The 24,968-nt window shown below is 46.8% G+C and overlaps 1 protein-coding gene across 2 annotated transcripts in view; it reads right to left on the reverse strand.

Moving 5' to 3' along the window:
- Positions 1-24,968, reverse strand: part of ALPK3 (alpha kinase 3) — a 1,238,914-nt gene that overhangs the window by 791,904 nt on the left and 422,042 nt on the right. For both annotated transcript variants that reach the window (XM_069624457.1, XM_069624456.1), the window contains one exon: positions 4,285-4,402. In XM_069624457.1, the coding sequence (XP_069480558.1) occupies positions 4,285-4,402 (118 nt within the window). The remainder of the gene's footprint in view (positions 1-4,284; positions 4,403-24,968) is intronic.

Genomic DNA, 24,968 nt, shown 5'->3' on the forward strand with positions numbered 1-24,968 from the left:
GAAGACATTGAGAAAGCCTCATTAGTGAGTCAACAGTGCTCCACTACCACACGTATTCTAGCCGACCCAAGACCCGCAGACATCAGTGGCCACAGGACTTGGTCTTACAAGTGGCCCAATGCAGGGCAACGGAAGCCGCCCTGACTGTCTGCCCGATTGGACAGTCCCACCACCGAGCCGCTGGAGTTGCCCTGCCTGCCACTCGCCGGAAAGTTGATGACGTGCTCCAGTCGGGAGCAGCACCGCAAGAGTGAACATGCCCCTGCACTGCGGGAAGGTGCGCAGAAGAAAAAGGGGGAAACGACAGGTACTCCAGACCAGGGGTGTTGCTAGGTCTGGAAAAGATCCGGGGCTACAGCCAAGAGACCAGGGGCTATAGCCCCCTATGTCCCTCCTAGCAATGCCTCTGCTCCAGACCAGAGTAGAAGTGAGGAGGCAAGCTGGGAGGCAGGCTGCTCTGCAGGCACCAGGAGGGAGGGCAAGCCGGATGAGCCCGATCCACCCGGGAGAATGTAGGCAGTCGCGTACTCCATGCCAACCCATGCCACAACACAGCACTAATGTACCAGACCCACATCGGCAAGCCCAGGGTATGTGAACACACGGTACTCTGTGCATCATGCACCTCACGTCCAGTGCGATGCCCCAGATGCTGAACGCGATGGACAGATGACTATGTGCACAAAAGACCGCCCTCTGCAGTCATGGTACGGCAGTGACCCGGCACCAACAATGGCATCACCGTGGCCGACGTGGGAGTTTCACCCTCATGCCCCTCAGGTTTCAGAACCAGGAGCAATAGGACATCCTGTGTTCTGGGCAGTGCCCACCCCCACCAAGATGTATGAGCAAGTCATGCTGCCTGTGCAGGGTGGACAAAGTGAATGGTCCCAACTCTGAGGAGGATGCGCGAGGCGCTGTCGGGTGGTTCAAGAGGATGACTCCCACCACGCACCACCTGGGGCACGAATCCAGCACAGTGTTTGCCAGCCAAATAAGGACTGGTGCCCTATAACAGCAATAGTAAATGGAAGGCCAACCAGCATGGAAACGATCGTCTCCTGGCACAGCCCCATCAAACACAAGCCTCCCTGCCTGCTGTGTTGGTGGCCCGGACTGCCTAGCACTACGGACACCCTGCATGCCATGTCATCGAAGGACCAGGATAGACGGGCGTGGGGGAGATACTTGCTGAAGCCTGAAGTTCAGCCGATAACCTGCGTCCGACCATTTAACTAGGAAGCCCTGGGCCCCAATACCAAGAGGCAGTGCATCAGGCAGAAAATGGTTTGTTGTGCACCCTCCTGCATCCATAGGGGAGAGGAAAGAGATATTCCCGACTGGGGGAACACTGTCCTATCAACAGCACATGGAGCAGCATGGACGCCATGCAACCTGCGTCTCACTGCTCTGCACGGAACATCCAAGGACCATGCCGAAGTGGCCCCTAGTATTCACCAGGTGTGGCTTTGCCGGCCGTGAACTGTACCATCAATGGGCCTGGACTTGGGAAGTGGCTCCTGGATGGATGCTGATGGAAGGTGAACTGGTCTCCTGCGGTCCTGCGATTGCTAAGAGTGGTCTCAATAAAGAATAATAATGTGAAAATGTGGCCCCGCAGTGGCGAGGAGTGCACATAGTGCCAGTCGCCAACCCTGGCGCTTTGTCTGTAGTTGCGGTTCCGAACCCCAGGCTAATAAAGGGTTTTGTAAAGTGTGGTAGGACTGCCAATATTTCACCGGCAGCTCACTGGTCACGACTGTCACCTGCGAAGCATGTTTAGAATTGCTTGGTATGTATTCTGTCTGTGACTGTTGGAGTTAGCCATGTATGTGTCGGTGGCATATCCGTTTGTCTACCCCACAAATCCTAAACTCAGAAGTACTTTGTTGTTCTGTAACAGGTGGGACGGCTGTATGTCTCAGTCCTGCTTTGTTTGTTCATTATGAAAAAGGAGGAGTGTTAGGTGTGACCCTCCCGTGTGTATTGCCCCTTTAAGGGGATGTGTTTCCCTCACGTGTATTGCCTCTTTAAGATAATAAAGGGAGCCCCTGCAGCCACGTGAGATAGAACGGATGCAGACTCCATAAGAGGTTGGTCTGAGTCCGTGTCTCCTTTCCTGATGTAGGCCGGATGCCTACACGGGGCGGCACAGGCCTGCAGGCCCTGTTGCCATGGGACCATCGTGCCAGGACAGTGGCAGAGGTCCGCATGGTCAGGAGCCTGGCAGGCTGTGTCCCCCACCCCGGTTGCACTGATGTCTCCTAGTGCCACGGGGCCTGCCGGATGGACATGGCAGGCCCCAAACTCCCACAGGCGCTGAGCCTGCTTGGTGCTGTGAGGAAGCAGCACCCCGGGGGCGCCTGCAGGATGGACATGGCAGGCGATCCCCCCCAACACACGGTAAAGCACAGGACTTTTCCCATTTCCCATCTCGGCCTGTCCGGGCATGGAGGGCCCTGCCACCAGTTCCATCAATTTCAGGAGATTGTTTATTAAGCAATTCTCTCCAAAGTAGCTGCTCATCCTGGCAGGCATGTCACCCTACTGCCTCTTTCCGTTCACCTCTTCTGCCTTCCTTACTTCCCCTCCCTTCTTCCCATCCTATGTCTCCTATTCTGTCAGTGGGTCGTCGTCGTTCATCCTATAGGATGGGGAAGTGCCTGCGTGGGTCCGCCCACGCCTCCGATAATTAAGAAGGGTCGTCGTCGCATACTCCTCCTACATGTATCGTGCAAGGGGCTCCTCTGTCACCCTCATTCGGCCGTCCGCGGCTGGTGCGGCAATCCGCTTTGCAGGGTGAGGCTCTGAAGGCATGCGCCTTTGAATGTCAGCACTCAGCCGTCCACGCAGCTTTTTTTTTATGCTTCACTTGCCTACACTGCTTATGTCTCCTGGCAGGCTGCGAATTTGGAGATGCGTGTGTGCTCGTCTCCCTAGCCTCTGGTGAGGCCTCTCAGCATGTTAGCACCTACCTGTTGTGTCCTTGCCTGTTTCTGCTCGTTTTGAAGTAGCCTATGCAGCATCTCATGAGGCTGCCCAATTTCTTTTCACCTACCAACTCGTCCCTTGCCTCAACCTCTGGTTGGTCATTGCCAGCCCTGCGCTCTGTTTTATTATTCGGCTACCTCTATCTACTGGACTGGCTTTTCGCAGCCCTGCGCTGTGCATTGCTTTTTTCCCACCTACATCCACTGGATTGACATTACCTTCCCTGACATTGACATGTCACAGCCCTGCGCTGCATATTGCTTTTTACCCACCTGCATTCACTGGATTGGCTTTGTACAGTCTGTGCTGTGTATTGTATTTTACCAGCCTGATCCACCGGATTGACACTTTGCACCCTGTGCTGTGTATTACATGTTACCAACCGGCAGCCACTGGATTGGCTTTGTACAGTCTATGCTGTGCATTGCCTTTTACGTACCCACATCCACTGGATTCCCAGGTGTGCTGTGTTTGCATGAATCTGTTTTACCTTGAGGTGATACTTGATGTAGCCCCTTGCACCTCAGGGTGAGGCATTCCATTATTACTTTACTTACTTGCATACTTTCTGTAGCCCCCCTCCTTCATGTGGCAAGGCTTTCCCAATCTGTGCACCCATTCTTTAGTCCAACTTTGCGTTGTGATTGAATCTGCTCATTTGCACTGATTTTACCTCTCTCCTCCCTCCGTATGTATTCTCCTTCCTCCCCTTCTGCACGTCCCTTCCTTCCCCTCTTACCTACTTTCCATGTTACATCACTTGCTCGTTCCAAATCACCTCAAGGCCTAGTAGGAACGTTTTGTTCGTTTTTCTTCTTACTTGTTCCCCCCCTCCTTCACTTCCCCTCCTCCCCTCTCCTCTGCATTTTCATGTTTCAGCACTCGCACGATCCGAATATCTCAAAGCCTAGCAGGGAGGTTTGTGTTATGATATTTTATTTGTATCACGATATGATAATATTTTATTTATATTGCGCTCATACACAAGTGTTTGTTTCTTCTTCATCCCTGATACCCCTCAACCCCCTTTTGGCCTTGATGCACATTGAAACACCATGTGATGTACAGGCACATTAAAAATAACCAATACAATCAAATATAAACATACAAAAAATCTGATTAAGCAAACTGAAATGTCTACACATAAGCAACAAAATAAACCCCACATCTGTAGGAGTCGCATGGGGCGGGGATTTCTGCGCTGAGTTTAGAATCGCATACCCATGATCAGGCACCAGGTTATTTTGTTGCAAAGATGTCGTTGTTTTGAGAACCAGAACACATCTTGCTTACTTGTATAGCTGTAAAGTATGCCGTTTTCCATTACGCAAAATTTCATACTTCGGTAATCCACAGTATCGGTCCATCTCTTCATCATCTTTATACCAGGTCAGCTCTGGCTCTGGGAAACCTGCAAAATCAATTCTGCATTTAATTGTCTGCATATGCAGCATTGCATGTACATCTTAGCTAAACGTGAATTCAAAACAAAAAAGCGTAATACATATATTTAAATTTAGAAAATATTCAACTGACAGTGCCACGTCTTATAACATGTACACTTTTCAGTCATCAATGGTCCACAACAAAATAAACTTTAAATATAGATAGAAACAAATAGTTATGTACCTTCATTTCACCCCAGTCAACTTCATTGTCTTGTATCACCCTTTCTTGGCATCACTCCGACAGTCTACCATCATCACTTTTCACTCAAGCCATCCTACTTCCACTCAGTGTTGTGAGACTACACACTGGCCCTTTAAGAATTCGAACCAATGTACAAGGCAAAGGTCAAATGGGTATTGGGTGGAAGAACAGATGGAACAGAAGAGGGGGGAAGGGGCCCGTGTATGGAGGAGAAAGGGAGAGAAATAAAATATATGTGTATCCTCAATTACTGTGTTGTGTCCTCTCTGTTCCAATGATAGGTTTCAACTGGCAGCAAGCTTAAACAGGCCGCGCTGCTCTGTAGCGCTCTGACTACAATGTCCGAGACAGTCCACGTTTCATATGTGGCCGCCCTGTGCCACTGAGGAGAGCGCCCACTGGAACCATGACAGTGTGTCTCCGGCCGTAGGGTGCATTAAAGGAGAGCGTCCGCTGCTCTACAGCATAACTGCTGAACCCATATGCATGCATTAGTATTGGCCGACCCCCAAACCCTCACCCGTAATAATTGGCTCACAACTTGTGTCAAGTGTTGGCAATAAAAGGCTGTAGGGTTTTATTGTACAGATATGGTTATGGCAATAACAATAATCACATATCATATTAGTAATCTTACTTTTGGGCACCGGGTCCTGAGGTTACCCCCTCTGGCCCATGCCCGCCTTCTTGTGTCCCACGACTTGTTGTGGGCACCGTACAGTGCCCTGTACTTCTTTCCCCTTTGTTCTTCCTTCTTTTGTAGGGTGGGAGGGTTCTGTGGTAAAGAAGCAAAAAGTTTGGAAGACACTGAGTAAACAGTGAGCCTCCTGTTTGTTTGGTTCCCCGTTCAGGGTCCACAAACAAGATTATGTTTACTCAGAGCATGCTGCTCTTATTTATAAGACCCAGGGAGGCCCTGAGTCTTTGTTATGTAAGTGGTGGGGGCTGCTGTTGTCACAGCCCCCGGCCGGATAGCCGACTGTCTGGCCCCCTGGTAGGGGCAGGTCTTTGAACCTGGGCTCTGCCTGACTCTTGGTTTCCTTTTGGTGCTTAGCACCTTGCTGTTTGGAGGAAGGGTGAGGTGACTGCTCACACCTCACCCTTCCTTGGCTTTGGGTTGCCGAGACAGCGTGTCTCTGCAACTGGGGGGAGGAGAGGAGCAGGCTAAGGGAACGTTGGGGCTGCCCCTCTCCCAGGCAGCTGATGGTAACAGCAGTTACCCTGCCTCGCTTTGGGATGCCCTGCAGCATTGCCCATAACTGCTGAACCCATATGCATGCATTAGTATTGGCCGAAACCCTCACCCGTAATAATTGGCTCACAACTTGTGTCAAGTGTTGGCAATAAAAGGCTGTAGGGTTTCATTGTACAGATATGGTTATGGCAATAACAATAATCAAATATCATATTAGTAATCATACTTTTGGGGACCGGGTCCTGAGGTTACCCCCTCTGGCCCGTGCCGCCACAAGCGGGCAGGTTGGCGGCTGGCCGAGTTCCCCCAGAAGTATCCCTTAAAGACAACCCCTGGAGGTGAGAGTGGATGTGATTTCTCGAAAGAAATGCTCCATGCCTTAGTTAGATAAATGGGTGCCGTTGTGGAGATAAAGGTCCGGGTTGCCAAGTGTAATAGCCGGATGCTTTATGAAGCCCAGCCCTCTTGCTGTACAGAATGTTTCTAGCCCCCTGTTGAGCTATCTTCTAGAAGTGTCCACAGATTTGTAGCAGTTGGCCCCTAACTATTTCATTCTGGGTAAAATGGCCGAGAAGTATATTTCTGTACCCCTCCAATTGTGTGAGATGCCCGCAAGGGAGGAGCAGATGTCCTCGAATAAAATTCTCCTGCCAATGGAGACCAGGTTGTTGCCCCCTAGATGGATGATCAGGAATTCTGGCGGGTCTCTGTATGCGACCAGCTCTGCTAGTGTTTCGTGGATGTCGGCCCACCGTAGGCCTCTGTACCCCCACCATGAAGCAATGGTGTTTCTGAAGGGTGGCCCATCTTTCGTCTCCTCTGCCCATCTGCCTGTCCTGAAAACAAATGAGTGGCCAACTATCCATGCTGATGGGAGTGCGGTCCTCCCTTCGCTGGCTGTTTCTGCAGGGAGTTGAGGGGGGGAGAAGAAAGAAAATATGAGAGGAGGAAGCTATATCAGCTGTGGTCTGATATATCTTTTGTAGCAATCTGACTTCCACCCCCTATGTTTTTTAGCTGTTGAGGTGCTCGGCCTCCTTGCCATGCTGAAGTGGCGGCACCTATCCTGAAAGAGTAAGTGCCGAAACCCTTGGGGTCCCACCCTGCTTTGCTGATTGCATTCATCAGCACCCCTTTGAATTGGTAGCGGCTTAGCGCCGATGAATCCTTGTGGATCAGTTACCTCCCCCCCCACCTTGGGTCGTTGTGTGTAATAAGAGATTGGTGATACAAACCGGACAGTTTGTTGCTTCATCAATGCAACAAATGTTAATGGTTCTTTTGGCCCCCATTTTTTGACTGTTGAATTTCTATGCTAACGCTCTCTTGTCTCACCCTGACCTCCAGCTGTTTGCGGCCTTGGTGCTAGAAGCGATGACTTCTCCTACCCGGAAAGCCCCGAAGTAGGCTAGAAAAAATGCTGTTTTGAATAAACTTATCTTTTATGGATGCCAGCATATGGCTTCCAGCTGGCTTGCTAGCTGCACTAGTTTGTTGAAATCAAGGGGTCGGCGGGTGTCCACTTGGGGGCCCTCTATTCTGCCCCATCCTTTCATTGCATAGGAGATAAGGGCGTTCTGGGTAGGGTCTGAATCGCCCCGTATTTTTGAAAAATATGAGATTGCCACCAGGTGTCTTTTTGCCCAATCTCTTTTGAAACCCTGCTCCAGTGCCCATTTTAAAAATACTTCTATGTCTTTAATCGTTATTAACTCTACATGGTTTAGACCTGTGGCTTTAAATACTGTTTGTAAGCACTTACTGTACTGCGCTGCGGTAGTGCTTGCCAATGCTTTCTCTGCCATTTCCGTTAGGAAACCTGAGAGGTTGTTGGCACCCGTTTTTGATGTGCCTGGTTCTTGTTGGACATCCCGGCCTGGGCTCTCTGGCACTGGCATTGATGCCAATGTGTTGTTGGCACCTGTTTTTGAGGTGCCTGTTTTATGTAGGGCATCCCGGCCTGGGCTCGCTGGCACTGGCATTGATGCCGTTATTCTTGGTTTCCCATTATTGCCCAGCATTCCACTGGTATTGGCGTCATCTGTTCTTGGGCGTGTGGCGTTGGCTCTCGGAATCTTGGCCACTGTAAGCGAGATAAAGCATCAGCAATGTTATTATTCGCCCCCGAAATGTGCTTTGCTTTGACCACAATGTTTTCTTGTAGTGTGACTGCTGTAATGGCTCGTAGGACTTTCAGTACTAAAGGGCATTTGGTAGACTTCTGTTTATGGAGCCAACTACAGCCATGTTATCGCACCAGACCAATAGCTCAGTGTTAGCTAGCTGCCTGCCCCAGATGTGTAAGGTTAGCCAGATGGGAAATATTTCTAGGAGGGTGATGTTTTTTGTCCACCCTGCCAGTTGCCATGAGTTGGGCCAGTGGCCTGCCACGCATTCTGAGTCTAGTATGGCTCCAAACCCCTGGCTCCCGGCTGCATCAGTGAATAGGACCCTATTTGTCCAAGTGTTCAAAGGCGTTCGCCAAAGTGAGGTCCCGTTGAAATCTCTAAGGAAATTTGCCCTTGTTTCCAGGTCCTGTTTCACCACCTTGCTTTGCCGGATGTGTAGGTGGGGTTTGGTGAATGTTTCAATTTTTAGCTCCAGGCTTCTGGAAAATATCCTCCCTTGGGGTATTATTCTGTATGCAAAGTTGAGACTACCTGCTAGAGATTGTATTTCTTTCACTTGTCTTTAGTTATCAGGCTTTGTATTTTTTCCAGAAGTTCTGTTATTTTTGTTTTGGGGATTCTGCAAAAAACCCCTTGCTGAGTCTATTTCAATCCCCAGGAAAATTATGGTGGTGTCTGGTTTGGTGTCTTTTTCTCTAGCCAGGGGGATTCCCCACTGTGCGGCCATCTGTTCTAGTTTTGCTAGGGCCCTCATTCACCAGAATTCGGCGGTCCCATTACCATGAACTCATCGGGTAATGTACTATTTTGGTCCCTGGTCTATGTTTTTGGAAAGCCCACTGGAAAAAAGAGCTGAATTGCTTGAATAGTGCGTAGGATACTGCGCATCCCATGGGGAGGCATCTGTCTACATAGAATTTGTTATTAAAAGTGAAACCTAGCCACTGCTGTGAATCTGGGTGGACTGGCAAGAGTCTGAAAGCAGATTCGATGTCCAGTTTGGCCATCAGGGCATTCCTGCCACATTCCTGTATGAGTCTTACCGCCTCTTGGAAATGTGTGCAAGATATGGTGGATTCCGTGTGTGGGATGCCGTCGTTTAGTGATTGGCCTTCGGGGTAGGAAAGATGATGGATTAGCCTCATTTTCCCAGGTTTGTTTTTGGGGACCAAACCTAATGGAGATATTAAGTAGTTATTTAAAGGCATGTGATCCCAGGGACCTGTTATCCTGCCTAGTAGCAGTTCTTTCTTGATTTTGCTCTTAACCATCAGGGGGTTGTCCCTGGCTGACTTCAGGTTCATCGGGACCGTTTGTGACCCCGTGCCCTTAAACGGGATGATGAAACCGTTAGTGAAACCCTTCCATATTGCCTCGCTGGTTTCTTTGTCTGGGTAGTTGTTGAGGGCTTCTCTAAAATTGCCCGGGTTGATGGGTGTTCTTCCCGGTTCTAAAAATGGGGTGTCATTCTTTTTTGGCTGGTAGTTTGGTGCAGTTGCTTGCTGCATGGTCACTGTTGCAGTTTGTGCAGGTGTGTTTGTACCAGCATTCTTTGCCCCATGTACACTGGTTTCTCCCAAAATCTCTGCATGGAATGTTGGATTTAGAGGATTGGTTTTTGTTCTGTCTGTGGGCATTATTTTTAGCCGGAATTAGGAGGTAGGGTGGGCACTGCTGAATTTCAAAGTTTTGCTAGTTCATTCACAATTATTTATGGGGACTCACCCTTTAGCATAGGCACCAGGTTTAAGCAATATCCACAAAGTAGGGATGGACAATTTCCATCCCTGGATGAGCTCGCTCTCACTTCCCTTGTTGGGTTCCAATTAACTCTCAAAATGATTTGAGACACTTCGTTCAGTGGTTATGTTCCAAATTATCAATCCACAATTCTTTATGCAATTTTTTCAAGTATTGTTATTTATTCCTGACCAGTGTCACAATATTATTGCCAATGCATTTCGGACCTCCGTCCATCATCAGGGCTATTAACACTACTATTTGGAATCCATCACTGTAATCCATTCCCAATTATTCACCATGAAGTGAAATCTGTAAAAAAATGTGGAAAGAAAATTACACATACCAGGTTATGGTTATGATCCGCAGTGGGGTTTAAACAATGCAAAAATACAAGAAACACAAAGAAATTAATTGTAGACCATTGTTAGACACTATTTTCTTGTATTAATTCAAAGTAGGCACTTAAAGGTCTCTACCTGTTTGGCTTTTTAACCCCCAGAGTGTATGTTCATCTCTGTAGTAAGTATTCCTATGCAGCACGTGTTCTGTAAGTTAAATGTTTGTATTCATTACCACCATAAGTTGGAATTACAGCCCTCCTGTAACCCTGCGCATAATTCTCCTCCCCTCATTCTTACCTCTTAGTTGCTTTGCTGTCTTGACGCGCTGGCTGCCCAAAGGAGCTGCCGCCGTCTGTGGTAGTGTTTATGAGCGCTACTCATTTACGCGCGTGATGTCCTATTCTGTGCTGCTAATCACTCTCGCGCGTGCGCACGTGATTCTGCCACCTACTGTCGATCCTCTTATTCCATGGACGGTCTGTGACGGGTACATTTGTGCACTCAGTCACTCTTGCCTTGTTTATTTATTACCTTAGGGAATTAAAGCAATTATTGATGATGCTACGTGCATATATTTACTAGTATGCATGTCGGTAAAATGCGCGTGCGCGCCCTTTGTCCACTATGATATTGGGGGCCCACGCATGCGCCTGGGTCCCGTATATCGTGTCTCTCCTTAATCCACACCTTGGAAAATCTCTATAACCATTACCTGTATTTCAGTCAATATTGCAAGGCCCCTTCTCCAAATTTCTATATTTATAATTACCAGGGAAAAATACATTCGAGGACCAATTACCAATTTGTTACCCTTGCTAAAGTATGTCGTTCACATAGGTAATCATAGGTGATCATATCTGTAATTAAATCAAGAGAATTCACTCCCAGGCAGTAAATTACTGCCTTACGTCCCACAGGGGGTTGATTCCCTGCGGGACATATCGTGGATTCTCTATTAGTATTTTATAAGACGCACTATTTTGCCAAATTGATTGCAATTACATCTTTGAAATGTTCATACTGTCTGAAAGTTCACAAAAAGCACATGAGGTTCATCTCCTCATTTATATACCCCCTGGTCTCAGGGAGTCAAGTCGATCTATCCAGAATGACTCTCGTTGGTTCAATATTCCTTCCCACACCTTCATGCGCATTTTGTTGTCTGATGACTTCCAGGATCTGTATCCTCATCTGGCTAATATTATGCTTCATTGAGTTCCAGTATCTAGCCAACGCTGAGTTCACATTGTTGTTCCAAATGCACGATCTGTGCTCATTCCATCGTAGCTTTCCTGGTCTCTTTGATTGTCCTACATAATAGATGCCACACGGACATTTGCTGCCATAGATTATGTTAGGTGTGTCGCATGTTGCATATCCCCTCAGCTTTATTTTTTCGCCCATACGGGGGTGGTCTACAGTATCTCCTTTTGTTATAAAGTTACAGTTAGTACAGTGTAGGTAGGGATATGTTCCTTTTCTTGATGTCTCTAATGATTTTTTTCCAGGTCTTGTCTTCAAGAGTATATCTCTTAGGTTTGCACTCCTTTTGTACGCAAAGGTAGGTGGTTCTCTAAACAAGTGTTCGACTCTCATGTCATTTGTCAGTGTGCTCCAATTTTTCTTGATTATACCCTTGATCCTGTTGCTCTGTACTGAGTGACCAGGGGAGCGGGACAGAAAAAAAATTAGTTGTGAATATATCATCAAGAATACTAACAAAAAACGAGGAGATGTTACTCCAGAAGGGCCTAAGTTATGTACCTACACACAGTACAACTTTGTTTGAGACTAAGATCGACCTATTCAAACTGGTTAGAAAACTGAAACTAAAAGTTTTTTTTAATGAACTCGACATGACGCAATTCAAAGAGCAAGATCCAGAGGAATTACAAGAATTTAGAAAGAAAGCAGCTTCATGCCACCGATTAATGTTCCATCCATAGACATTTTCCATCGACAAGTGCTTAAAAACTTGAAAAGAGTGTCATTTAAACAACCCAAATATGGGAATCTGAAACCAAATGAATTCAATCTGCTTAAAGGTCTATATGGAGATGATGAGATAACCATACGCCCAGCGGACAAAGGGGAAGCACTTGTAATTATGGATAGTCAGGATTACCATAATGAATGTATGGACCAACTGAAGAACACGGGTGTGTACTCAGAGCTGGATAATGATCCCACAAGCGAGATATTGAAAAATCTGGAAGAACTTTTGGAGAAAGCAGAAGAACTAGGGTGGATAAGTGCAAAAACAAGATCCTTTCTTACCAACAAACATCCAAGGATACCAAATTTCTATATGTTGCCTAAAATACAAAAAAGTCTGATCAAACCGCCAGGCAGACCCATAGTTTCTGGAGTAGATAGTGTGCTACAACCATTAGGTGAATACATTGACCAGTTTTTACAACCATTGATACAAAAAACAGATACCTACATCAAGGACACTGCTCATTTCTTGGAATTATTGAGAAAGAATGAATTTACAGACACCTCAATTATGTTTACCATTGATGTAAAGAGCCTTTACACTTCAATCTCCCACAATTTGGGTATAGAAGCAATCGAATGGCTACTCCTCAAGGAAGGAGATGTGTAGGCAATTAAGGAATTCATCTTGGCATTATTACAATTTATATCTGAAAACTCATATTTTCAATATAGAAACAAGTTCTTCATTCAAACATCCGGCACAGCAATGGGGGCCTCAATGGCCCCTACATATGCAAATACCTTTATGCATAAATTTGAAAAGGACTTTGTGCTTGACCATGCAGTGTGGAGAAATTATATTTCAATGTGGGTCAGATTCACAGACGATATTTTCGGAATATGGATCGGCACAGAGGAATCCCTTGATTACTTTTTTGCATACCTCCACAATATAGACCAACGTATACAATTTACACATGAAACTTCGAAAACTCCAATCCATTTCCTGGATGTGGCCACACAAATTCAAAATAACAGTTTTTCAACCAACATCTATAGGAAAGAGACAGATCGCAACAATTTTCTCCACCGCCTCAGTTTCCATCAACCAAGCCTAATTATGAATCTACCTTTCAGTCAGATGATGAGAGTAAACCGGATTGTCAATGACCCAAGAACATGTGCGACAGAGATCGAGAACATGGGTAAAAGATTTGAAGCAAGAGGGTATAAACCTGCAGAGATAGAAGCATCCAAAGAGCGACTGAGGGAACCCACCAACAGTGACACCAAGAAAGAGAAGAAAGAACCGAATATGGTCCACGTGTCATGTTACTCAGTACAGAGCAACAGGATCAAGGGTGTAATCAAGAAAAATTGAAGCACATTGACAAATGACATGAGAGTCGAACACTTGTTTAGACAACCACCTACCTTTGCGTACAAGAGGAGTGCAAACCTAAGAGATAGACTGGTGAAGACAAGACCTGGAAAGAAATCATTAGAGACATCAAGAAAAGGAACATATCCCTGCCTACACTGTAGTAACTGTAACTTTATAACAAAAGGAGATACTGTAGACCACCCCCGTACGGGCGAAAAAATAAAGCTAAGGGGATATGCAACATGCGACACACCTAACATAATCTATGGCATCAAATGTCTGTGTGGCACCTATTATGTAGGACAATCAAAGAGACCAGGAAATCTACGATGGAATGAGCGCAGATCGTGCATTCGGAACAACAATGTGAACTGAGCGGTGGCTAGACACTGGAACTCAATGAAGCATAATATTAGCCAGATGAGGATACAGATCCTGGAAGTCATCAGACAACAAAATGCACATGAAGATGTGGAAAGGAGATTGAACCAACGAGAGTCATTCTGGATAGATCGACTTGACTCACCGGGACCAGGGGGCATAAATGAGGAGATGAACCTCATGTGCTTTTTGTGAAATTTCAGACAGTATGAACATTTGAAAGATGTAATTGCAATACATTTTGCAAAATAGTGCGTCTTATGTCCAGCAGGGAATCAACCCGCTGTGGGACGTAAGGCAGTAATTTACTGCCTGGGAGTGGATTCTCTTGATTTAATTACAGATATGATCACCTATGATTACCTATGTGAACGACATCCTTCAGCAAGGGTAGTAAATTGGTAATTGGTCCTCGAATGTATTTTTCCCTGGTAATTATAAATATAGAAATTTGGAGAAGGGGCGTTGCAATATTGACTGAAATACAGGTAATGGTTATAGAGATTTTCCCAGGTGTGGATTAAGGAGAGACACGATATACGGGACCCAAGCGCATGCGTGGGCCCCCAATTGCATAGTGGACGAACGCGCGCACGCGCATTCGACCGACATGCATACTAGTAAAGATATGCACGTAGCATCATCAATAATTGTTTTAATTCCCTAAGGTAATAAATAAACAAGGCAAGAGTGACTGAGTGCACAAATGTACCTGTCACAGACCGTCCATGGAATAAGAGGATCGAGAGTAGGTGGCAGAATCACACGCGCACGTGCAAGAGTGATTAGCAGCACAGAATAGGACATCACGCGCACACGTGTAAATGAGTAGTGCTCATAAACACTACCACAGACGGCAGCAGCTGCTTTGGGCAGCCAGCGTGTCAAGACAGTGAAGCAACTAAGAGGTAAGAATGAGGGGAGGAGAATTATGCGCAGGGTTACAGGAGGGCTGTAATTCCAATTTATGGTGGTAATGAATACAAACATTTAACTTACAGAACATGTGCTGCATAGGAATACTTTCTACATAGATGAACATACACTCTGGGGGATATAAAGCCAAACAGGTAGAGACCTTTAAGTGCATACTTTGAATTAATACAAGAAAATAGTGTCTAACAATGGTCTACAATGAATTTCTTTGTGTTTCTTGTATTTTTGCATTGTTTGAACCCCACTGTGGATCATAACCAAAACCTGGTATGTGTGAATTTCTTTACACATTTTTTTACGGATTTCACTTCATGGTGAATAATTGGGATTGGATTACAATGATGGATATGTCACTGATTTCCAGATAGTAGTGTTAATAGCCCTGATGATGGACGGAGCTCCGAAATGCATTGGCAATAATATTGTGACACTGACTGGTCAGGAATAAATAACAATACTTGAAAAAATTGCATAAAGAATTGTGGATTGATCATTTGGAACATAACCACTGAACGAAGTGTCTCAAATCATTTTGAGAGTTAATTGGAACCCAACAAGGGAAGTGAGAGCGAGCTCATCCAGGGATGGAAATTGTCCATCCCTACTTTGTGGACATTATTTTTAGCCGCCCCTGGCTGGTTCTTCCGAAAGGGCTGTTCCCCTTTCTTGGTTTTATCGTTATCATTGGGCCTGTTACCTTGTGTATTTTTGTTATTTTTGGAGGATGTTTACAGGGCCTCGGCTTGGAGGGTGTACCAAGTCATTCTGGACCTCGTCCCACTCAATGGCTGGCCTCTCTGACATGCTTCTCCTGAATCTAATATCATATGCTAGCCATGTCTTCCCTTTCTGGTTGACTTTTACTTCTCTTATTGTATCCATATATGCCGAGAGCTTTCTACAATCCATGGGGAATTTTTCTTTGTATATTGTTGCTAGGATGACAAAGGCTTGCAACCAGTTGTCCCAGTTTTGTTCCACCTGGGCGTTTCTGGCAATAGCTTTTTCCTCTATCTTTTTGGGATCTCTAAACACATCTTTCCCTTTGCGCTGGGCTTCTATTAGTGAAAAGATTTCTATGAATTCTTTGGCCCATATGGCCTCTTTGATTGTGGTGGCAATGTCCCATGCCAGGCATCTTTTGTATCTATTTAATATTTCAGTCTGAAAAGATTTCATTTTTAACTCTGACTGTGCGTTACAGATCGTTACTATGTCTGCTGTGCTGTTGCCAGGTGACCCTGTCAGGCCCGTGGTGTCTACGATGGGGGTTGCCCATGCTTTTAATGCACGTGCTGCATGCATCTGTTGTTGAAGCTGTTGGGGTCATTGCGTTGGTTGCTGTGGGTGTTACTGGCACCTGTCGAGGTGGGACTGCTGGAGGTGGCATTGTTGGGGGGTTGACTACCATTATTGCAGGTTCTAGTGCAATGGTAGGATTTGGAGCCCCAGGTTCCCCTGCGGGCTGTGTTTGCTTCCCCCTCGTTTCGCGCATTAATTGCTGTAATTCAGATATATTCTCACATAGTATTGACAATTTTTTGTTACCTTTGTTGGCGCCTTCTGATAGTTTTCTCTTTTTTGATGGTGCTGCGCCCTCCTCTTGACTGGGTGGCCTGGCAATTCCTTCCTTGGGTAGGCCGTACATGTTTTCTCTAACCCATGCCCATCCGTAGTGCTCTGGTGCTTCGATGACTGCTAAAAGCTGCAGTGATTTGGGTTTTTGTGCCGGTGTTGTGGGTGCCTGTGTTTTCCGTTTGGGCCCCATGTTCCTCTTTGGCCTGTTACAGGAAAGGGAAAAAACGTTTTATCAAGGCTTTGGCTGGCTGTTGTAATTAGGCGCTACTTTGAGCTTGTTATATTTGTTGCCCGTGTTGGGTAACTGGTAGCTGTTGCCACACCGTGTTCTAGCTTATGTTTTTTGCCAAATCCCTTTGCCCCTGAAGCTGGCTTGGCTCTACGTTGTTTAAGGAGATAAATATTGCTGTGGTAGGCCTGGGAACCTTTTTTCATATGCTGTTCATATAGCCAAAAAAGAAATTGAATCTCCCTTTAAATAAATGCCATAGACGGGTCTAAGCGCTGCTTCCTATTACCCACAGTGTGTGGTGTTCATTTAAACTACTCAGGCATTACAAAAAGTTGTTATTGTGTGTCTCATTGTGTTTAAATATTAGCCTCGGTGCAGGGGCACATGTGACAGCTTTGGAAGAATGATCGGCTGGATTTGGCCCGGCCGGGATTCGAACTTGCGTTAGTGAGCTCTGCGTGGATGTTAATGCGAGCTCTCAGTTCGCCGTACCACTTGGCTGGCTGCGACTTTCCCTGTATTTAATTTGAGGTTGTGTTTGTCATGCGCAGTCTTCCTTGTAGTCCGGGGGCTCCGCTTGCAACATTCTTTCCTACAGACTTTGCATGAATTATGCCCGCGGTGCCTTCCGATTCTTAGTACATGTATCTATTCACCTCGTAATGCGGTGGCATTATCAGCGCGGCGGCTCACCTGAAAGTTTTTGTTGAAACTGACACTGTCCGTGCCGTGCTGATCGGATGTCCTCTTCTTCCTTTGTTCGGGCTGGATTGAAATGTTTTCACACGGCACGTGTCCCTGGATGTTTATCTTTGTGTTTCTCCAGCGCTCGCCGCTCGCTTGCCCATCTTGAGTGTTTTGAACAGTAACATAACAATGTTCAGAAAGGAAAACACAGACACTGCGGAGTACAGCAAACTCCGAAGGTTTGCTAAAGAAGCAAAAAGGTTGGAAGACATTGAGTAAACAGTGAACATCCTGTTTGTTTGGTTCCCCGTTCAGGGTCCACAAACAAGATTGTGTTTACTCAGAGCATGCTGCTCTTATTTATAAGACCCAGGGAGGCCCTGAGTCTTTGTTATGTAAGTGGTGGGGGCTGCTGTTGTTGCAGCCCCTGGCCGGATAGCCGACTGTCTGGCCCCCTGGTAGGGGCAGGTCTTTGAACCTGGGCCCTGTCTGACTGTTGGTTTCCTTTTGGTGCTTAGCACCTTGCTGTTTGGAGGAAGGGTGAGGTGACTGCTCACACCTCACCCTTTCTTGGCTTTGTGTTGCCGAGACTGCATGTCTCTGCAGCTGGGGGGAGGAGAGGAGCAGGCTGAAGGAATGTTTGGGCTTCCCCTCTCCCAGGCAGCTGATGGTAACAGCAGTTACCCTGCCTCGCTTTGGGATGCCTTGCAGCATTGCCCAGACCTGTCGGCGACTGCCCGCTGGGCCTCCTAATCAGGGTTTGAATCAGTCCTAGTTCAAGTCACGCATCCGCCGGAGTGTGTCTTATGGCTGCCAGGCGCATGAAAAGAGAGTGCCTGCTGCTCGACAACAGAACTGCCTGCGGCCACCCGGTTCTACTGAAGAGAGAGTCCGCCACTCCACCGAGGACAAGGCTGCATGGTGGCACTGGCAGACTGCACCCAAGCCACGCATTCAATATTTCCATTGGATTAGGCAAATCCTGCCGCACATGTGGCAGTGGCAAATCCTGCTGCGCCTCCTTTCAATCAGTCCCAGTTGAAGTCCTAGTTGAAGTCATTCATTCTGCCAATCCTAATACTTCTACTGGATCCTACCTGCTAGTTGCTAAATCCTGATTATGGCATCTTTGCAAGTCCTGCCATTACTACTAATCCACACCCTGCCACTCGCAATACTTCTACTGAATTCTACTTGCTAGTTGCTAAATCCTGCTTATGGCATCTTTGCAAGACCTGCCATTACTGCCAATCCTGGTTGCTGTACCTACTGGCTGCTAGATCCTGACAAGCCTGCATCCATTATTACCTGGTGTTTCCAGCCTGTGACGCCAACCAACGCTGCTCACCTGATGGAGTGGCATCATGGAAGATATTGAAGCCGGACCCTAGGTACTGCCAACCTCAGGCACAAGATCTGCAATGCTTAGAAAACCCCTGCCTTTCCAACTGCAGACACAACATGATAAAGGAAACTGGAGGGTGGAGTGGCTTGAAGACTTCACAGACTTTATCAGGGCTGTGGGTGATGACAAAACACCTGGCACCACTGGCATTCTTACAAACTTAGCAGGGAAAGAGGTTAAAGCAATTATAAAAACAATTCCAGAGGTTGAAAGGACGTTCTATGAGACTCAATGAAGCTCTGAAAAAGAAACTAATGTACGACTGTGACAGATACATATTCAATCAGTGCCATCAACAGCCAAATAAAACCATTGGCAAATTTGTCACAAGACTTCACCAAAAAATGGTCCACTGCCAGTTTGCTAACTTTTCTGATGAAGAAGAAATCCGCCTCCAAATAATAGAAGGATGCACCTCATCCACATTCCGGAAGCAATTTGAAATAAAGCCCCTACCCCTTGATGACATTATTGAACTAGCGCGAGTATACAAAAGAGTAGACGTACATGCTGCCTCCATGGAATCCCCAATTAGATCCTTGAGAAGCAAGACACAGTGGAGGCATTTGTGACACTTGAAGGGATCACTCCACTTCTCCCCAAGGAGGTCTTCCCAGTGAGGCTAGGGAGGCTAGGCTGCTATCCGATAGTCTCCCTAGGGGTGAAAAAAGCAGGAGGACCTCACAGGGAGAAACTCCCCCTATGGTGATTGGGACTCCTGTTTCATGATGGAACTCCCTAATCCTCTTTCCCTCAATAATATGGGCCTCGTTAGGAGTATGCTGGTCTGGAATGAATGTGCCGGTGATTCCGTTTACTGGCATGTTTCTAGACCGGCATAATCCATGTTTGTGGGTGGGGTGCCCGGAATTAGCTGCAGCTCCGAGCTGCCAGTAATTCCGGCACCCCACCACCAGGAAATGCCAGTATTACCGACACTGGTATTACTGGGACTCGATAGAATGGGGAATTACCGCCATTGCTGGCAGTTGGAATATGCCAGTAATTCTGGCATTCCATGTGCCGGTAACAGTATTAATGTTTGCCGGTATCCCACCTGAGTTACCAGCAGTATACCACAGACCCATAATGAGGCCGTATGAAACCTTTAAAATCTGTTGAGGTTCAAGCTGACAGTACTACTCTGTACTATTCTGATATTCCTTCTCTTCTTCCCATAATATTAGCTACCTTTAATATGAATACTCAGTCTAAACAGGATTTGACTATGAAGGTACTGGGAAGAAGAAGAACATTCATGTAGTCATCAGGGACGTCATTTCACCAAAATGCCAGGGGTAGCGGAAGTGACATCACAGTGCCATGCCCCAAGAGTGACATCACAGAAAGTGATGTCATTTGGCCACACCCCCACAGGAAGTGATGTCATTAGACCCCACCCCACAGGAAGTGGTCATTTGACCACGCCCCCACTATGAGATCACAGAAGTGGCCTCATAAAGCATTATCCCTCAGTGCACTAAGAAAAAAATGGTTACGATATGAGTGTATTGTGACATTTCATACAAGAATGGATCATCATATGTAGAAGAATTCATGGTCAGCAGTGTACACATCTATCAAGATTCGGTCCAGGCTGCCCTAGTTGGGCGCCAAGCATTGAAGCCATTAATGGAGAAATTACAGAAGCAGGCCATTCACTATGAATGTACATACCCATTCGCCTCCTATTCAAATTAAATGGAAGGTTCCATGCACCTGCTATTCAAATTAAATGGAAGGTTCCATGTGCCTGCTATTCAAATTAAATGGAAGGTTCCATGCCATCTTTTCTCTTGAGAGTGGCTCGGAACCTCTTAATGTTGATGTGTCATCAAGCACAGGTTCATCTTAATTTTTGCAAGAATGATAAAAGTCAGATAAACTCCCGTCTTTATGGTCACTTTGAAGTTTCATAGAGAGGGTGTTATCCACAGTCACCTGCATTCATTTGCCAAACACACAACTGGATACACAGATATACAAGGATGACAATAGTGATCTTATAAGAGTACATTTCCCCTCCCTCCCAGTAATCAGAATTACTGCAGAGCTTGATGGGCCCAACCTGTAAACAAGGTCTCGACAGTGCACTCCCTTCAAACCACCAAAAACACTTTTTACCTATATCAATGGGCATGCTAACCAGAAAAGCTACTGCAAGTCACTTCCCCCCCCAAGTAAATATGAGCCTTCTGGCCCTAAAGTACCCTGTGATGTGCCTAATGGAGCACATAATTCCTTCCACGGGCCTTCTACACTGGCTAAGGTCCCTTAAACCTGCCCTCCCAACAAAGTGCCCAGCGACCTGCTCTCTGCAGCCACCCAGTTTCCCCATCAGAGCTCCAAAGTACCAAGCTTGGCAAACTCCCCAGCCAAGGTGTCAGCTCATTTATATACCAAATGACCATAATTTCGTACCAATTTGGGGTTCATAGCTTCTACTAGTTCCAGAGCTGAATCAAACAGACTTGTACAGATTATTTTTATAAATAGGTCTCAGTGTTCTGCTTACTGCAGGTTTGTCAAAGCCTTTTTTACATTTTTAAATATTTAGCTGCATGGGATTTTCTTAGGTAACTAATGAATTAATTTAAAATGAACACTGACAAGACATGCTTAATTACTGTGTACTACTTGAAATAGACAGTATCTCACTCCATCTGCAGTGAGAGAGATTGTTGTTGTGTGCAACCAATGGTGAACCAAGGAATCAATGAAACCAGTTTTGCCTCTAAAACGTTAGAAGCCGGATTACTTGCTTGTGAAGGGGACCATGTTATGTTTCAGTGTTGTTGCTACTTAGCTGTAAAAATAAGCGATGGCCTGACAAACCTGTCCTTTCTCTCAAAGTGCCCTGCATTTGCCTTCTGGTCACCAATTGCCCTGCCCTGATACCGTCCTGCTATCTACCCCCTTTCTTAGAGAGAACAAGTGTCCCAGACACAAAGTACTTATTTTGTTTCATAGGTCTCGTGCACCTACCATTTCTTGAAACCATACATGGACTGGTTTGGAAATCATTTTCCTGGATGCCAGATCTGCCTGAACTAGGGTTCACACCCGAGTATCATGGATTCTTGTCTTAATTCTGCATGAGTACTTTGGATCACCAGGTTTCAGAAGAGGTTTGCAGCTGTTCTAAGCATACCTCTCAAAGATGTGAAATGCCTGACAGGCCATGAGAAGCAACATAAAGAGTTGCAGCGCCCTGAAGCAGGACTTTCCGGGCGCACGAACTTGTAAACAACTTCGGCAAATCTCGTTGTGCCTGTGCTATTTATTTATTGTGATTTATAAGGGTGCTAATCGCAAATAATATATTGGCTGCGCTATGTTGAAGGGAACTGCTGTGTGGAACCACTGGATCATATTTTCAGAGGAACTGAAGAACACATGACACTACCACAAAACGAAAGGATTCTCCCACCACCCAGATTACTAGCTGGTATCATGTACACACGTTTATATTAAAAAACGTAAATGCAGCTTGCTTCTGTGTTCTGCTCCGTCATATAACAGCAGAATCAATGTAAACTAGTGGCGTTAGATGTTTTTGCACGAGCACAGTAAAACGTTAAAGCTGGTAGTTTCAGGAAAGGTTTCCCTCAGCTCCCTGTCTAACAAAAATCAAATGTACACATCAGCGCCCTCACATGGATGCAAGCCAACATATAACAACGTTATGTGTTCTTTCACACCCAAGGGGAGAGGGGTGATGTGCACACTTGCTTTTTGTTAAGCAGAAAGGTCATGGAAGTTTGTTCATTATGTATGTTTGCATGCAAGGTAGAGGGTAGGAGTTGGAAGGAGGCATGTGGAGGAGATGGAAAGGGGTGGCACACTGCACTACCGCCTGGTCCCCTGGTGTTTGCATTTTCTTAAAGGGCGAAGCCTTATCGGCAGGGCCGGCCTTAGGGCAGGGTGTAGTCTCACTCAGGGGCACTGAGTATGCGGGTGCTCTGGGGCCCGCCCCCCACCCTGCACGAATGGCCAATTATGTGAAAATCCCCATATGTTGCAATGGGACTTTTTTTGCCACCCCCACCCACAAAACCAAAAGTCTACACCCCTTGTCTCACTGGCATATTGTGCTTTGCTTAGGCCCCACACCAGACAGCACTCAGCACCAGTTAGCCCCCCACGAAATGTAGGTTTTGTTGCAACCCTGCCACTCATCAAACCCACTACAGCCCCTTTTGAGCCTTCAGCCACTTCCCTCATACACCAAGCCATCAGCTACCACCTCTCTCATTGTAAACTGAATGCGTTCCCCTTCAACGACCTCCAGTTCCCCATATCTCACTTGCTGCCCAGTGCTTTCAATTGTCACTGCCTCCCCATGTCCTTTTCACCATCACTAAGCACCCAAACCTTCTGCCCCTATTCAAAACCCTAATATGCCAGTACTCAACCATCCCTGCATTATTGACCTCCAGAACCCACTTGACGGAATTTTAACGGCTTCAGTCCATTGTTGCGGGCTCTCAGAACTCGCCCTTCTCCAACCTTCAAATCCCACTTTCACCACTCAGGCCCCCTTTGCTGATCATCATCACCAGCCGCTTTCACAGCCCTAAAACCAAAAGTGAAAATCATACTTGACTGACCTCAAAATACATCAGCCTTGGCCTCCTGCTACTAACAACAGATCACATATGGTACTCTCGGGTGACGGGTCACACTTACAACTAACACTAGTGCCAAGTGACAAAGCTGTACAGCCCAGGTCATACCTACGGGATCAGCATGTCTCTGCGACTCTGCCGTGCTAGTGGTCGGAAATGTGCCACTGCCCTCGCCTGCGGCGTCGCCGCCGGGTCCTCGCGGAAGGGACGCTTTAAAAACGAAACCACCCAGGCAGCCAGCAGCGCGCAGCGCAAACCGTCGCCGACGGCGGCAGTGCTGCACGCCAGAGGCCCGACCCACACGCCCCCCCACCGCCCACACATACACACACACACAGCGACACCGGGCACCCACTACTCACCAGACTTAGTCGCGGCACGGCAGCTGGTCTTCAGGGCACGGGTCACTGGAGCAGCAGCCGGAGTTGATCGGGGAGCAGCTGCCAGCACGTGCAGTTAACCGCAAGTGAAATCAAAATGGAGGACCAGGACCACAAGCATCGCAGCGCGCTGTGGCCACGCCCCCTCCTCCTCTGATTGGTCAACAGCCAGAGGTCGCAAGAGATTGACAGGGGTCGCTGGCCAATCGCCAGCGGTCGCTCTTGCGACCTCTGGCGACCCCCAAATGACGTCCCTGGTAGTCATGCAGAACACAAGGGTGAAAGATGCTGGGACGAGATGACCCCAAGGTGGCAAGAGGAGTCCTCAATTAAGCCTGGTGACAGACAATGGCATTCCGCTGAGGAGGTCCCAGCGAAACAAAATAAAAAGCTAAGAAATACTCACGGAAGGAAGCAACAAGTACAAAGCCTGCTCAGCCTGGGAGATTCGAACCAGGAAAGAAGGTGAGACATTGCAGGAGCAACCCAGACGCTGGGAGGATGCTGGCCGCAGACCGAAGAGTTTATATGTCTGAGCAAGAACAAGCTGATTTGAAAGCTAGAATCTGGGAGACGGTGGCGTGACCTTGAGGAGGTGGATCGAGTGGTCACACAGCTACACTGATAATGTCTGCCCGGAAAGCCCGTAGAAACACATCAAGACGGCAGAGAGAGAAGAGCGAAGCCGAACAAGTGTTGGCTGTGAAGGCAGAAACCGAACACCGCAGGACGAACCAGTGACATGCTCCGACCAAAGTAAAGGTAACAGGAGCTACGGGAGACCCAGTAGTAGAGCGGGGGCATGTGAAGCAAACATCAGGAATAAGCTCCCACGTCTCAGTAATTGCATTGAGAATAATAATTGTGAAGCAAGCCTCAGGAGTGATCCCCCACATCTCAGTAATCACATTAATAATAAGAATTGTGAAGAAAGCCCCGGGAACAATCTCTCTCATCTCAGTAAACACACTGAGAATAACAATTGTGAAGAAAGCCTCAGGAGTGATCTCCCTCCTCTCAGTAAGCACAATGAAAATAAGAATTGTGAAGCAAGCCTCAGGAGTTATCTCCCTCGTCTCAGTAATCACATTAAGAATAAGAACTGTAAAGAAAGCCTCAGGAGTGATCTCTCTCGCCTCATTAAACACATTGAGAATTAGAGTTGTGAAGAAAGTCTCGGCAGTGATGTCCTTCACCCCAGTATTTGTATTAAGGATAACAACAGTTGGCAAGAAGGGCTTGGAAGGATTCTTCTTTATTTCAATAACTGTGCCAATAGTAACCTAAGTGAACAGAACCTCAGGAGCAGTATCCCTTGTCTCAGTAAGTGGGACAAGAATGTCAAAGTCAGAGATAAAGAGTGTGGT

Source organism: Ambystoma mexicanum, chromosome 11, assembly GCF_040938575.1.
Source record: "Ambystoma mexicanum isolate Mex_15411 chromosome 11, UKY_AmexF1_1, whole genome shotgun sequence".
Classification (NCBI taxonomy): Eukaryota; Metazoa; Chordata; class Amphibia; order Caudata; family Ambystomatidae; genus Ambystoma; species Ambystoma mexicanum.